We start from the raw sequence: 16,683 nt of genomic DNA, 5'->3' as shown, positions 1-16,683 counted from the left end.
TTACAAAGAACCATCGAAAGAAAAAAAATATCATGCAATCCTAATATATACCAATACCAAAGATACAGCCAAATGCATAACAATTTCAACATATTTATGGAGATTTAAAAAGGTAGACAAGTCCACTTAAAAGACTCAAGAAGGTAGCATTCGGCCTTAAGGCTCGCTGGTTCTCCTATCACAGAGTGGCAAGGACTGTTTTGGAACACAATGATACTTCTTGTGTGGTTGAAATAGTGGGCTGGCTCTAAATAGCCATGAAGAAGTATAATTGTCAACCATCAAGTTGAGCAAGTAGAACTTTTCTCCGTGAGATGCATTAAGTGTTTTTAGGAAGTCACGAAAAGCAAAAAACTTTATTATTTGGGCTATATTTTGTGGCAGCACAACTTCTGATAGGTGTCAAAATATGTATTTCTTCGGAATATCCATCATCTTCCAAATCACAAAACGTGATCTCAGAACAGGTGAGTATTGCTGCCCAAGTCGGAACAAAACATCACGAGTTAGAATTGAAGGAGGTTGAGATCTTGAACGACGAGTAATTATAACTTTAGAGTGCTAAACTTGAAAAGATAAATATGATAAATTTGATGGCATTTTCACTAAAGCTTTTATTAGTATTTGAGAGTTGAAGCTTTGTGCTTCTAGAAAAAGAAGGAACCAGGATCCCGAAAGAAACTGTAGACTTTGAAACCTTTCAGTTTATTTGTTTAGATTGTTGTGGTAAATATGTCATTAAACATTCTATTGCATCCGTAAAAGCGTTACTTGATTATTAGATCAAGTTGATTTCAGTTACTATTTGTTGTATCGCGAATTTAGATACTTGAAATCTTAAATTAATATCATGCACTTCTAACTTCTTTACTACTATTTATTAGCTTTTACTTTATATTTGTTTTCAATGTTTTAAAATTCATTACAATTGGTTTTTAGGAAATTGTTAATGCTTTAAGAGTAACTTTTAGTTAATTCTTGGAATCAGGTTTCGAATTTTCGTTACACAAGTAATACTTAGTTAGTTACAAACATTGACCAAACGCGAATAAAGAAAAACTAAATAAATAAAGAAAGAAATAATAAAAGCAAAAAAAAAAGAGAAAAGGCATAGAACGTACCATTTTTTTGGCTGTAAGAAAAAAGCTCCGTCCAGAACTAAACGAGTCTTCTTTCCCGAATACCACCATCGTCTTTCTAGCATCTGGTCAATATTCTCAAAATTAGCAAAAACTGCAAATGACGCCAAACATAAGAGACGTTTAAGAGTTACGTAATAAGAGTTAGTATTTCTGCTCTGTTTAATCTGATGAACAACAGCGTACCCGGTTCATTTCTTTATTTGTTAATTAATTAATTTATGTATTTATTGAAATAATTATTTATTCTTTTGTTATCTCATAACTTCAGGTGAAAAAGACGACGAAAGTATGAAACTCATTAATTAGCGTTAAGTACTACTCATTTCTAGTCACTACTAAAGCTCATAATTCTGGCTACAAAAACCTTAAATATTACTAAAATTGAAACAAAAAACAAAAATTAAGGTAGAATTAATTGACGCAACGAAACAATTATTAAAGCTGAATGAAATACATATTAAAAAAATTTACTTAGTCGTTTGGTCCCTCACAAAGAAAAGGTACCTTTAAACACCAATTGCTACGTTCATTTATCATTAAAAAAATCTTGACTTCTTGAAACGGTAGAAAACTACATCACCTTTTCTAAGGATAATCATATAATTTCTCGAAACATGATGCCTTTATCTTGACTTGAGCAAGAAATACTGACAAAAGAAATCGTTATCGAAAATCAAATATCCGAGAGAAATGTTATCCGCTTCATCATCCAGTTTATTCTTTACTTCATTTTATAACCTAAAACATTTGCTTCCGGCGGTGTGGTAGACAGCCTATGTGTTTTGATTCGCCTCTTTTTTCGTTTACGCCCCCACAACTACAAGCGTAAAAAGATCCCCCACTTTGTTGCTGGCAGCTGTCAAAATATAATTGTTTCGTAGATATGTTGTTGTCAAACAACTTGTTCATCCTTCAGATTTTTTCTCCTTCTCAGACCTATTTTTTTTAACCAGTAGCCGAATCCAATTTTATCCGAGATGAAGACTTATTATTTCTAAGCAGATAGCATATTTTTTGAAGCAACATCTTATGTTATTAGTTGTATATAATATTTAGTTATTTTTGATGTTTATAAGTTTAAGCGTAAAAAGATGAAATGGCAACTAACTAAAGGCAAATTTTAGGTTAATTTTATTTGATTCTATTTTTACATTACGCAGCAATATTGCAAAAAGTACTGAGATACAAACGCACTTGAGTGTAAAATATGTCTAAGAAGAAAGTCACATAGAAGCTGAAATGTGATTAGTTGAGAATAATACAGGTTTTAAAAATTGAATTTTAATCTCAAGAAAATTACTATCTAACATTACGTTTAAATAAAATGATTTGCGATATTTTAGTCATGATAATAGTTTTATAGCCATGTGTACTAAAATTCTATTTAGAAGTGAAAAGCAACGCATTTGCGAAAGTTTTGGAGATGTCATACGGGTATTTTTTTTTTGTTTATTTTTTTCAGAATAAACAAACAAAAAAATAAATAAATAAGAAAGAAGAACATTCGTTGCTGTTTAAATGAAGTCAGTATAAAAACAGTGCTCCAACAATACTTGAATCACAGAATTGAAGTAATGGGGTCGTTTCCAAAATTTTGAAAGAATTTTTTTCTCAAAGAGCATGCTTAAAAACATAGGATCTGACCTTTTTTTGAATAATTTATTAAGTTTAATATTTTTAAAAAATTACTTAAATCGGTGCACTTTCATTGTTTATTTCTTCTGCCGATGACATCACAAAGGATGAAATTCCATTCTGTATTGACATTTTCACAAAACAAAATATTTAATTCGCATCTTTACTCACGTGTATTGGCAACGATATGGTTGGTAGCAAGTGTAGAGCGCAATTTTAATTCGCTTTTTGATTATCATAACGTGGAAACGCGATAGAAAGATGCACCAAAAAGCATCATTTGGGACGTCATAAAGACCACGCCTTGTTTGAAAAATCGAGCAGTTTAAAAAATTAATTAAAAAATAACTGTTGGGAAAATAAAAGTATTTTCTGGGTCCATGTTATTATTTTTTTTTTGCTTATTCTATCAATTTCAGTGACAAAAAGTACTACTTTTAACTGAAGGAAACAACCCCATTATTAGGACCTCGTGTGCTTTTTTACATTCAAGGAAAAAACTTGCAAAATAATCTTTAATCGAAATCAAAATAAACCAAGTGATGGTAATTTTTGCCGAGTAGTCGGATAAAATTTCTCGAATAAGGAAATGTTTGGGAGGTCAGTGACTTCCAATCGGGGTGCCTATGTCGTCACTTGAAGAGACTACCTCGCACTCGCTTTAAAAATAATTTCGTCGATTGAATCTCAATCTGATCGAAATTTTAATTTACCGCACAAAAAAAAGTTCGCACAAAAAAAAATCACATAAAAAAAAGACCGCATAAAAACATGTTTATGTGTACTATAAAATAAGTTATTTTTGCGAAGCTTTACTTTTTGTGATTTTTACGAGACTGTCATGATCGCTAAAATATAAGCTTCGCGAAATACTTTGATAATACATTTGAAATCAAAAACATCTTATTCGTTAACCACGTAATGCTGCTACAAGCTCCAAACAAAGTCCAACAGCGATCAAATGGAACACACTTCTATATCCAAGTCCGGTTGGTAGATACATCGTTCCTTACAAGGTGTATAAAAGAGCTACTAAATTTCCTGTTGTTTTTTTTTCCTCCTTAAACCACGAATTCATAGTTTTACTTTTGGTAATATTACTAGTCGGAAAATATTAACGACCTGAAACAGCTACACCATTTTTTAAAAAATTTCGTTTAATAAAAAGTAATATTTATATTAAAAAAATCATTTAAATGATTTTTTGTTGTGTCTACAAGTTTTAATTTTTACAAGAAATAAACATTTTGGATTATAGCAATGTGATTATTTTAAACTTACAGAGTCATTTGGATTCACAAATTTATGATTTAAATAGAAACAAGAGATTCATGAAAAACCTGATTGTCGCATTTTGTGTCTGAACCATGGCACAAGTTTTTTACGAAAAACCTCGTTTCAGAAGTTTTGACGAAGAGAAATGTTTGTACAATCATCATAACTGTTATTACTATTAATGTTATTTATTTTATTGCTATTATAAATTTTTACTATTATTATCATTTTATTTATTTATTTATTGAATGCACATTACATTTCTGAACATATATTTCATGTCGTTTCAGAAAATAACAAGAAATAAAACTTAGTTTTTTTTTTTCGTAAATTCCCAGATAAACTTTTTGGGCCTATGGATTTCACCAGAAGAGATCTTGCAGCTTTGAACATAATGCGAGGAAGAGACAATGGACTACCTGATTATAACACTGTTAGACGCTACTTCCAGTTGCCAGAACTCACAAATTGGTCTCAAATAAATCCTCAATTATATGAGAAGAAACCAGAGGTATGTTTGCATGAATGAACAGTACAGCAAAAACAGTCAAAGTTTGTTATTAAGATATGAATAAAATAGGAGAACGTAAATAACGAGCTGATGTGTGCATCACATGACTTCCTTTTACTCCAATTTAATGTCATTTCCACATTACTGGCAATTTTAATATAATTCAATTGTTTACTCTCTAAATATCACGAACAGTGGCCAAATCGAAAACAAATTTTTAAAAAAAATCGCCAAATTTATCGCCAAGTTGGCAACAAAACTGGCGTGCACAACTAGACCTCACTAGAAGTCTACGTAAAAAACTTCAACTTTCTAGGACATACCGTTTTTGAGTTATGCGAGATACATACACACATACACACATACGCACATACATACGTACATACGGACGTCAAGAGAAAATCCGTTGTAATTAACTCGGGGGTCGTCAAAATGGATATTTCTGGTGTCTGTACGTTTCTAGGCATATATCCACGTGTGGTTGGGTCAAAAAAAAAGGGGGGGGGGGTGAAAAAATGGAAATTAAGGCCGATTCTTGAGTGAAAATTTTTTTGGGAATACAATACTTCCTTTCTTGTAAAAGGAAGTAAAAAACATAAAAAAAGTTTAAAACCCTGTAGCAGCAGTTTCAAAGCTATCGGAACGATTCGATGGTTTCTTTTATGAAATGACGAAGAAGCTTGTTTTGATAGACTCGAAACAGCTGTCAGTTGAGTATTTACCAACAGTTGTTTGCTGGGGTTTTAACTATTTTTATGGCTTGTATTTGTGACTTTATTCTCGATGTCTTATTTTAATTAAGAAAAGTGTTCTACCGAAAATCATACCATACAGCGTAATCAGAAACTATGCCTTTGGAATAGGGAATGAGATTAAAGCCAGATTTGATTGCCTAGGGGAAAAAAACCTACAGTTTGGATTACATGTTCAAAAGAGTTAATTTTTCTCATAGTTCAATGCTTCCAAAAAAAAAAAAAAAAGATTACCAGCGTTTAGCATCGTACCAAGTTTTATTTTTATTTTTTGTAACAATAATTGGACCATTAGGGGATAGTGGGGCAAAGTGAAATAGTTAAGATAACTTAAAGTTTTTTAAAATAAACAAATTGTTTGAAAATTACAATACACATAAAGAAAGATCAACTTTTTTTTTTAATAAAACATTCATTGAAACATTGTTTTTTTTTTTTTTTTTTTTTTTTTTTTTTTGGCAGCGAATTTGTATTTCCAAAAAAAAAAAAAGGAAGATTTTCACTTTTTTTTTTCACTTTGTCTTTGTCAAAGTGTAGAACAAAATATTTTTCTAATGCTGTGTTTCTCATTTGTCCATCAAAGATATGTTGATCAAAGGAATTAGTAAATAAAATAATGAGTGCATCTATGAAAATATAATGAAGCAATAACGGAATAAATAAATAACAAAATATATTAATGGATGAGAAAAAAAATTAGCGAATAAAATACTGAATGAATAAGAACATGAGGAATTGAATAAATACGTAACTTATTAAAATGAAGGAATTTAAATTAATTAATAATAGTAAATGAATGCTTAAGGGATTTAATAAATGATTAAATAAGTAAACGAAATGAACTATTTCGCTTTGCTCCCCATGCCCTTGACTAATTCTTCAAAAGATTAAAAATAGAAATAAGACTTATATTAAATAAATAAATAGTGTGCCAAATATTAGTAGGTCTGCATGAAAACATCAAACGTTTTAAACGGAAATTTATCATTTTTTCTACAAAAATAAATTTTGACTAACAACAAAATATTGCCATATGAGTATCACTTTTTGAAAATTGTTCGTTTTGTCATATGCTTTGATATTCAGAATTTTTTTTTGTCCTGACTGGAATAGACTACGAGTATGAAATAAATATATACCTCGTTCCGAGAAGTAACAGGAAATAACTAACGTTTTATCGCACAAATATACAGATTACTGCAAATATTATTACTGATCGGTGATTACTGCAGTAACCTGTGTGTATATTCGTGCTGTAAATCGTTAGTTATTTCCTGTTATTAGCCTACGTGTGTTACTATATAGTTAAAATATGACCAGATATGTAGTTCTAAAAACAGGGTTAATATTTCTCCATTTCACTTTGCTCCGCTATTAATGAACTCTTTGGTTACATGACATTATAAGCAGATATGTACTTATTTTGCAGATGTTTGAGGCTCTGGAGAAAGCATATGAGGGCAACATGAAGAATATTGACCTCTACATAGCAGGCATGGTTGAAACAGAGGTTGATGGAAGACCAGGACCTCTCTTCCGAAGTATCATAAAAGAGCAGTTCGAAAGACTTCGGGATTCAGACCGGTTCTGGTTTGAAAACACAGCAAATCTGTACGTAGTTTTCCTGTCTTAGACATGTAGTGTCTTTATAATTGAGGTTCCACTTCGAGTTAGTTAAATGAAAACTACTGCACCAAATATTATCAAATTAGGAAACAATTAATCGTGACTTAAAATACTATAAAAGACATTATTTTTGCAAAGCTATTTTTGGAGCTGTCAAATGCAAGCATTTTTCAGCCCCGAAATAGCTGTTTGCTGAGTTTTTAACTCTATTTTAATACTTCATTTGTACTTTATACATGTGGTTTTCATTTTACTCAAGTGCTTCATAGTATTTTATTTTTAAGAGGAGAAAAAAAGATTCAAAAACTGACGGGAAATAATGCTGAGTGTATCATTAATAAACAGACTAAAACAGGTTGATAGGTTTTACCAGTTTGTATTTTCTTAATTGCTTCTATGGTTGGGGCGAAGCCAAACTGGCAGAATTGTTAAAGCTGCGCAAATCCTAATTACAGCATTATGCTGCCGCCAGGTTAGGTTTGCTCCAACTTTAGTCATTCTCAATGGTTTCAATCTTCCTCAGATATTCACTGTGTATGTTGATGAACAATTTAGCTACTGTGATAGAAACAATATGCAAACATGTCTTCAACTTTCTCGTTACATTTTGAGTGTTACTGTTATAAATGAAGAAATAAATAGTAAATGTGTAGTTATATATATATATCATTAATCGTTTTGTAACTTCAAAACGATTGAAAAAATTTTAAGTCGAAGTATAAATGTTTTATTTCGTATGGGAATATAGCATATGCTCAAAATAAAATTCCATTACTTCCAGTAAACTATAGTCAGGTTTGATGACATTTTGTGCCGTAGTTTCCTTTTACAGTTATTTTAAAGCATAAGTAGTTGATTACCAAGACTTCATGTAATAATTTTTTTTTAAAGGTTTCTTAAAAATATATTACCTTTAGCTCAATCGTTTAACCGGACTAGCTGGGACCGAAGGCAATCCGGATAAACAAAAATCCGGATTATTCGGGATTAATATGGAAAACAAACAAAATAAACCCTTAACTAAATAGACGTAAATTTTATTGCAAGGCTGTGTAACAATACTCCATAGAATTGTTTCACATAACCTACACTTTTATATCATTTAGATTATTCATTCAAATACTTAATCATTTCTAGTTCAGCTGCGGTCGTGATGAACTGAAGCTCCAAGTAGTCCATGATGCTTGTCATATTTCCACAATTTATTGCGTGATCTTTGCAAAAATTGTACAATTCCTGCCCTCGTTAATCCAGATTTTCGATTTATCCGAATCAAATTTGTAGAATTAAATATATTATATTCACTAAAATAATAATTGTGAAGTATGATAGTAAGAATGGAACTATTATTGTGTCATATTTTTTCTCTTTATTTTGATTAAATACACAACTCGTACGTAGGTCATGCAATAAATTATAGTAATCTAATAAATAACAGGGCTTATTTGGAGTGTGAGTGCAACACCTTCGCAGCTGAATTATCCATACTAATAACATAAAGCTGAGGAGTTTGTTTGTTTGAATGCGCTAATTTCAGGAACTACTGCTTCGAATTGAAAAATTCTTTTTGAATTGAATAGTCCATTTATTGACGAGGGCTATAGGCTATATATCATCACACTATGACTAATAGGAGTGGAACAGCAATAAATTGAAATTAAATCAATAATAATCATGATGCATTTTTTGTTGCATCAATAGTTCGAATGTTTGTTGGCCGAAGCTCAGTCGGTAATGCGCTCGGCCAGCAACCCTAGGGTCTCGGGTTCAAACCTGGCTGCGGGCGGGAGGATTTTCAACATTTATTACCCGGTTCATTTAAAAATTAATTAATTTATAAATTAAGGTTTTTCAATTAATTTTTATTGATTTTTTTTTCGATTGCCTTATTCAATGGAAAATATTGATGTGGATAAGGGTGTGTTATTTCTTACTATATATATTTCACATACAATGGCTCTCAAAAGTCTTCGTACACCTACGACTTTCAATGAAATAGGCCCCAATCCATTGGTTAGAATTAATATTTCGGAATAGGTATTTAATTATAAGATCTAAGATCAATTTTTAACAAAACTACATGAAAAGTTTTTAAAAAATATTAAAACTTAATTTTAAAAAAATCAAAAACCAAAAAGTGCCGGAAATTCTATGTCGCAAGTCTTTGTACACTTTATAAAATTTTTATATATTATTGAATAATCTAACTTTTTATTAAGTTATTAATTTGTAGAATATCATACAATATTCATAACACCTTTTAAACGTCTGGGAATAGATTTCATTCTTTTTCTTTCTTTTTTTGCGTAACTTCTGAGTAAGTGTTCAACCACACTTCGAGTCTTACTGTTTCTAGCTCTATTTTCGTTTTAAAGCCGTATTTTCGTAATCTAGCCTATAGGTATATCTAAATACGTTGCATTAAGTTCAAATCTGGAGATTTAGGGGGTATTTTCTAAATTTTAGGACGATTTTTGAGGCACTGCCTTGAAAACCGTGTGCTTCATATCGTTATCTTGATAAAAAACAAAGTTGTTTCCAATAACCAAATTTTTGGTTAAGAGTTCAAAATTGGTTTTTAAAATATTTAAAGGAACAGCATGATTCATTATTTCATCAAAAAATTCCAAACTACCAAGCCCTGATGCTGATATGCACCCTCACACTAGAACACCTCCACCGTCGTGATTAACTGATCCAACTAAGTTCTTAAGATTAAGTTCCTAATTTTGTTTCTTCTACTTACAATTATGCAACAATTTAACCAAAAATGTTGAATTCATTTTTATCTGTAAGTAAGACGTAATTCTAAAACGTTTTGAGCTTATTTATCCTCGATTTTGCGATGAAAAGCGTAAGCTTTGTGTTTTTTACGCGACCAAGAAAATTTCTGCGGGAAGAAGCCCCATTTAATCCAGCTAATCAGAGAACTTGGCGAAAAATTTTAGGTGAAAATTAAACAGAAAATTTTTATTTTAACTCTGTAGAAACTTTTACAGCACTCAAATGTGTATTTTTTATAATTTTTTCAACTTTAAATCTCCGATCACGTTTTGTCAACTTTGCCGGTTGACCTTTTCTTACCTTGTTTTCGGTCCGATTCCTTTGTTTAAAGCATTTTATCAAGAACTCTACTATACAAACAAATAAATTAACTAATTTAGAGTCATTTCAAACCAATTTACCGCTACTGTGGGAAACAAATTCGAATTTTGAATGGTGTTTGCGGTTTTTTACGAATACCAGCGATTTTTTAACAATAAGCACAATATTAAGGAATAAATAAACAAAAAATTAAAGCCAAATGACTTATAAGGGTTAAAACAATGCAAAAATATTAAGAAAACGGCATATGATAATTTTAATCATGAACTTATTCGAAAATATTTGAGTGTACGATGACTTTTGTGGCGTGTTATTTCTCTGTCTCTCCGTTTTCTGACCCATTTCAAAAAGAAGATCCGTCAATATTTTGAAAACACCAATGGGTTGTATGTAGAATGACATAGGAATGATGTGAAAAAATATTGGACTCCATATTCGAATTCAGTTTCGAGTTATTTTGGTTTTACTAAAAAATTTCAAAGTGTACGAACACTTTTGGGAGCCACTGTACATGTATCATAGCGCGATGAACTTAAAATAGTCTTTTAATACATTATTGCCTTATTATGTCTTATTAAAGCTGGTGAAACCGCGAGGCACAGCTAAAAATAAATGAAGGAAAGTATAAATTGTTTCTCAATACAATGTTTTTCAATACATCTCTCTGTTTGACATTCCATGTCAAGTGATCCTAAGTTTTTTCCCCTCACATTTTTGAATTTCTTTGAAATTTGGCTCATCGATTGTACCATTCGAGGTAATCAAATGTCTGAATTTTTAGATTTTTAACTCTTTTACTTTTTTATTTATGAGACTTTGAATTTTAGAAAACCCCTCTTTTTTATGGATGACTGAGCATAAAATTGACCATAACTCACCACCAAATATAGACAGAAAGATTTGGTAAAAAGCATTTTAAGGTGCATTAGTTGTTTAATATGGTATGCAACATCACTAGTTTTCTAAAAAAAATCATTTTAAAAAATAAAATTCAAATTTTAAATTAAACTTTCTCGGAAAATGTAAAATGATTTTTTTTTTAATTCTTAAAACTTTTTGTGTATTTTATCTTCGTTTGTGCAAAATTTCAAGTTGGGATCTCAATGGGATCACATTTTTATGAATTTTTAAATAAAATTTGGCGAAAGAAATAATGAGATTTTTCAGATTCTATTCAGCTAAATATGGGGTTTTCTTACGGGGGGGGGGGATGATGGTCTAGTAAGTAGGAATTATACATGAGTATGCTTGAAATGAGTATACTAGAGTAATTGTACCTACGGTTACGTATGGGGCAATTGCCTGGTGGGGCTACATAAGCAAGTGGAAATGGAGGCGGTTCTGTGTGCATACCGCCTCAAGCTCATGGGTCTCTGGAAGTCCCCTCATTACCTGTCTCTGTACGATAAACTTTGTGCAAAGACTAGTAAGCATCCTTACTTTATGATGCCTTCAGACTGGATGTTAAAACAATTCAGCTTTAATGCCAATTATAACATTGTGTTTCCGTCCAGAGAGCAATGGAAGGATGTACAGGAATTCATTGGCAAAGCGCACGAAATCTGGTTTACAGATGGTTCCAAGACTGCATCTGGAACTAGTCCTGGTGCATGCTGCAGCAGCAATAACACAAATCTGTGCTTCGCATTAGGGAAGCTTGCTACTGTCTACCAGGCAGAAAATTTAGCCATATTGGCTTGTGTAAATAACTGCCTAGAACGAGGCATAAGCGGTAAGGTTATCAGAATATTCTCTAATAGCCAAGCTGAGTTGAAAGCTCTCAATCGAGACTACTTCTCTACCAAAACTGTTTGGGAGTGGCATAATGGTAAGAGTAGCTGGCAGTAATAGGGTTTCCCTTTACTGAGTTCCTGGTCATTGTGACATTGTGGGCAACGAATTGGCGGATCAATTAGCTAAGCAGGGCTCCAATGTGCCATTTATGGGACCCGAGCCAGCCCTCTGCCTGCCCTAAAATACAGTAAGGACTACTGCATAGAACCTTCTTATGGGTGAATCATATGGCCGGTGGCTTCAGTCCGACTCTCAAAGACGGGCCAAGACTATGAACCAGCAGCCTCCCTGGTTTAGATCTAATGAACTGCTTAATTTGAGTAGGAATGAGATCAAAAAGGTCTGTTGGATTGCTAACTGGACACTGCTCTCTTGCACTACTCACAGTGATTCGATTTGTTGCTCAGAAGAAAAAAATTCAATAGTCAATAACTTCCGAATTTTCATTTAATAAAAGCTGTATTTCTTTGAAAATTACTCTCTATTTTGATTTTAATCATCAACTATGAATTTCAAAAACATTTCTTTTATTTCATGCTTGACAAACGTATTTTCCTTCTCTCCAACTTGTTTCCAGAATTCTCAAAGCAATGCACTAAAATTAACTGAAATACTCACTAAATAAAATAAAAGATGTCCTCTAAAAAGTCGTCGATGTATAGTTATTAGAAGTAGTTAAATCGTCAAAGAAACATAAAATACTCAGTGCTATTAGAATGTTGCTACTACTAACTAGTAATAAGAGCAATAACAACTAACTGATAATAATAATTAGTGGAGTGTCCATATCGCCATTTTGTTTGACAGTTGTGACTAAAATAATTTATACCTATTGATGTTAGAAATATAATATAAGTTGTGTTCTAGAATAATCGATATATGTCTTCCTTATTATCTTCATTTTAAACAGGTCAGTTGGTTTAAAAAAAATTAATATTTGTTAATAGAGAGAAAAATTATACCTTATTTTTTTTTATCCTGATAATATAGAAGAGATGCACACGGAAAACGAATACAAAATAGCTCATGTAAAAAATTTAAATATGTACAAACAAATACCTTGTTATCTTTGACATCTTAAATCGCGGGGAGGAAAATACCTACGTTTTTAATGTTGACTTTTAATGCATACCAAGAGCTTAAAACCTTTTCGTATTTAATCTTTTTAAGAACTTCAAAAAGCATAGGGGAAAACCGGCTAAAGTGGATACCCTGGGCAAAGCGAATTTTGCCTATAACTCCCAAATAATTAGTTGGCCGGCAGCCGCGTTGTCATAGCCACGGTCGCCTGTTGCCGCTCCGTGTGCGGCAAACACGTCGGGACAAGTTTACCTAATACAACGCCAGTGAGCGAACAAAGTATGTTTTGGAGAAAAAAATATTAATTTACAGAGATTAGTGTTTTTTTTATAACTTTAATACTATTTGTGACATGTTCTTTGTTATGAGTAGGATTTAATGTACGATTATGTAGCTTTCAATTATCCGTAGATAACGAGTTTATATGCTCTGGTTTTTTAAGTAATTTTTAGTAACCTCAAAAATGTACCTGAAAAGCAAAACGGATTGGGCAAAGTGAATACCATATTCACTTTGCCCGGTCATGTCACGTCACTTCATTCGAACCTGAAAATTCTTAAATATTAAGATCTCAAGACAATACTACCATATAAGACCGTCCTTATACTCCCATGGGATCTGAAACAACAGAATAATTCCAAGGCAATGATGTTCCCGCCGCTTCACTCAAACCTGAAAGTTCTACGAACTACTACAATCCTTCCGTTTTACTACCTATTCCTCATCTTGTAAAACCATAATAACAACACGTAAATAAAAACTACAGAGATCTACACTCCAGGCGAGTACTCCAGTAAAGGACAATCAAAGACAAAAATTTGAAAAATCAAAAAAGACTTCCATGAAGTAACTAGATGATGTTTCGACTAAATCTTCTCAGAAGACTATTAAAAAAACCAAGTACCAAAAAGACTAATCAAAAATCTCTACTACGAAACATAGGACTGCATAAGAGAATGATAAGAAGAAGGAAGTTAAGAAATTTGATGATGTAAGGTGCATTTTCTGTGATAAAATGTTCATTGAAGAAGCTGATCAGCCAATATAAAACAGGAAACAATGTCATATTTGTACTGAGTGGTGTCATAGTGTTCAGCACTCGAAAATGGTAATGATTTTGTTTGTGATAACTGCAGTGATTATTATTGTAGAAAAAAATGTTTTTTTTTTTTTTTTTAATATGCTCCTAAATTTTGGATGTTGACTTTTAAAAAAAAATTCTTTGCTTGTTACAATAATTACTGCAATAATTAGTATTGTAGAAAAATGCTTTTTAATATAAGCCTTTAATTTTCGATGCTAATTTTATTCTTAAGATCAGTTTCTTTGTTTGTAATACAACAACAATTAGCACTGCAGAAAAAAAAATTTTTTTAAATGTGTTCTTTTTATTTTCTACGTTTATTTTATTTTTAAGTTTAATTTCTTTGTTCGCAAGAACTACAATAATTAGCATTGTAGCAAAAAAATGTTTTTTTGGATATGTTCCTTTAATTTTCGATGGTTATTTTATTTTCAATGTTTATTTTCATGACAAATAATGTTGTTGTTCGCTTTGCCCTAGTAACAAATCCACTTTACCCGGGGTGTTGGGCAAAGTGGATATTCATGCCATTGTTGAAAACTGGCCTTATATCTAATAGTGTAATTAATATTAAGGACAATTGTTATTGCATTACGCAAGTGCATTAAATGAAGACTGATTATAAACATTTGTTTCATTTTCTAAAGTTATAACTAAACGACAATAATGAAGAAAAACTTAAGGTATTCACTTTACTCGGGTTTCCCCTATCACGAATTTGTAGAAAATTAAAGAACGTGTCATCGAAACAGACGAATTACTAAATGCTTAAGATAGCCACGAAACATTTTGTATTGTCAACAAGCATATTTCCTTTGAATTTTTTTAACGAAATCTCATTCAAAAATGGTAAAACAAAGTTATTATAGTATGGAATCTTCTACAAATAATTTCATACACGTTGATGTAGTTTTATAGATTAATTTGAAATCAGTACAATAATAAAATTACAGACGTTTAACGTAAATCATAGCTTCCCTAAACATAATATCACGTGATTATATACATGCGTATTACTCTCATCTAGTAACAAAATGTTTCCAGTATTTTTACAGAATCTGAAATTGAAGAAATAAAAGCTTTGAAGCTCAGAGACATCATTATTCACGCAACTGGAATTGAATCGGAACATCTGCAGGACAATATTTTGTTTTGGAAAGAAGGTGAGGTATATTTCAGTACTAAAGTTGAATGTTTTCTTTAATCTTAATAATTATATGGTGTCTTTTCTTATGCTTCGCAAATGAAGGATGAAAACCTCAAATTTTATTAAATTGACATTTTTTGCATCGGTTTCGTAAAAAAAAATATTAGACAATTCCGTAGCAAAGTTAGACTAATATTTTTCTTTCCAAATTTGTTTCTAAATTTTTTCTCTATTTAAGTACTGCTAAAACTAAGCAACACATTTTTTCACTCACCTTTTTTTACTACAACGTATTAACAATGGAAATAATATTAATGGATATATTCTGTCGTAAAGTTAGTTTGTTTTAACTGAACTTGTCCTTAAAACAAACGAAATATTTTTTCAAAATTAATTTCACTTCCTTACACTTCTACTCTCATCAAGGCGAAAATACCTGATTGAATTGTTAGGTTGCGTAAATAAAGAAGCGGACACGTGCAATTTTGTCTGAATGACTGCAATTATAACGGCTAATAGAAACATGGATATCAAGGGAGGTAGTAAGCCTGCTATATATATAGAGGTAAAGTATTAGTACTAAATACACAAAGAGAAACCGGGTTCCATGGGCAGCCGAGCCTGTTTAATAGACGGGCAAACGTCCGAAAAGCGCATGCGCGCAAACAACTTTTGCGATCCTGATAGGATGCAAACAACGTTGCATCCTCGCACACTACACTTTTACCCGTTTACTTCAAGCTTCACGCATTCAGTATCTGCTAGTGGCCGTTAATGAACGGAGTTGGGCATCTAGCTATACCACGTCTTAGAAATATGCCTCGCATATGGCGTTCAACGTTGAAACCTGTTGGTGGAAGAGGTCAAGTCGTGCTACACGTAGATGTATGCTTCCAGGTTCAAACAGTGCATGAGAGTTTCTAATTGCTAAAGGTGAACGTAATGCGGACATCTATCAGTCGATAAGGACAGTCAATGGCGAGCACTGTTTGGGTCGAACAGCTGCGAATATTTAAAATCTAAGTTTGTGCGAGGGCGGGGGGGGGGGGGGGGGGTGGAAACTATATCGAATCTGCCAAGATCAGTCCAAGCAGACATCGTAAACACCACTTTAAACAAAATCCGATGAAAACCGTCGTAGAGTTCAGATTTGTCATTCTGAAACCTCTTACTCTTTAAACCACTTACGAGAGCACTACAGAAATAACATTTTCATTTGGACGATGAATCGCAGTGCAGGAAACTGCGCAGGCTTAGCCTGCTGCTGGAACGATGAAATCCCTGTTACAACCATTGAGAAGGAATACTAATGGAGGGAGCCATAGCAAATGTCTCAGTGAAATGAGCTTGGGACCCAATGTTTCCCAGGTCAGGTGACTTGTTTGGCTGGGAAGTTGTCGTGTTTTGGCACGCAATCGCTCTTTTGGCACTAAATATTTTTCAGACGACGCGACGGCGCTCGTTATGAAGTCGGGGGCTACAAATCAGAGCAACTCTGGCTCCAACTCCTTTACCGCATAATAAATAAATAA

General features: G+C 32.3%; 1 protein-coding gene across 1 annotated transcript in view; it reads left to right on the top strand.

Annotated features, from left to right (window-relative positions):
• The window catches only part of LOC129223755 (dual oxidase-like), a 253,791-nt gene that overhangs the window by 184,023 nt on the left and 53,085 nt on the right, over positions 1–16,683 (top strand). Inside the window, exons 11-13 of the mRNA XM_054858115.1 lie at positions 4,391–4,563; positions 6,745–6,926; positions 15,049–15,167. Coding sequence (XP_054714090.1) covers positions 4,391–4,563; positions 6,745–6,926; positions 15,049–15,167 — 474 coding nt within the window. The remainder of the gene's footprint in view (positions 1–4,390; positions 4,564–6,744; positions 6,927–15,048; positions 15,168–16,683) is intronic.

Source organism: Uloborus diversus, chromosome 6 (assembly GCF_026930045.1).
Source record: "Uloborus diversus isolate 005 chromosome 6, Udiv.v.3.1, whole genome shotgun sequence".
NCBI lineage: Eukaryota > Metazoa > Arthropoda > Arachnida > Araneae > Uloboridae > Uloborus > Uloborus diversus.
The sequence above is the reverse complement of the archived record's forward strand: the minus strand, read 5'-3'. Positions and strand labels throughout refer to the sequence as shown.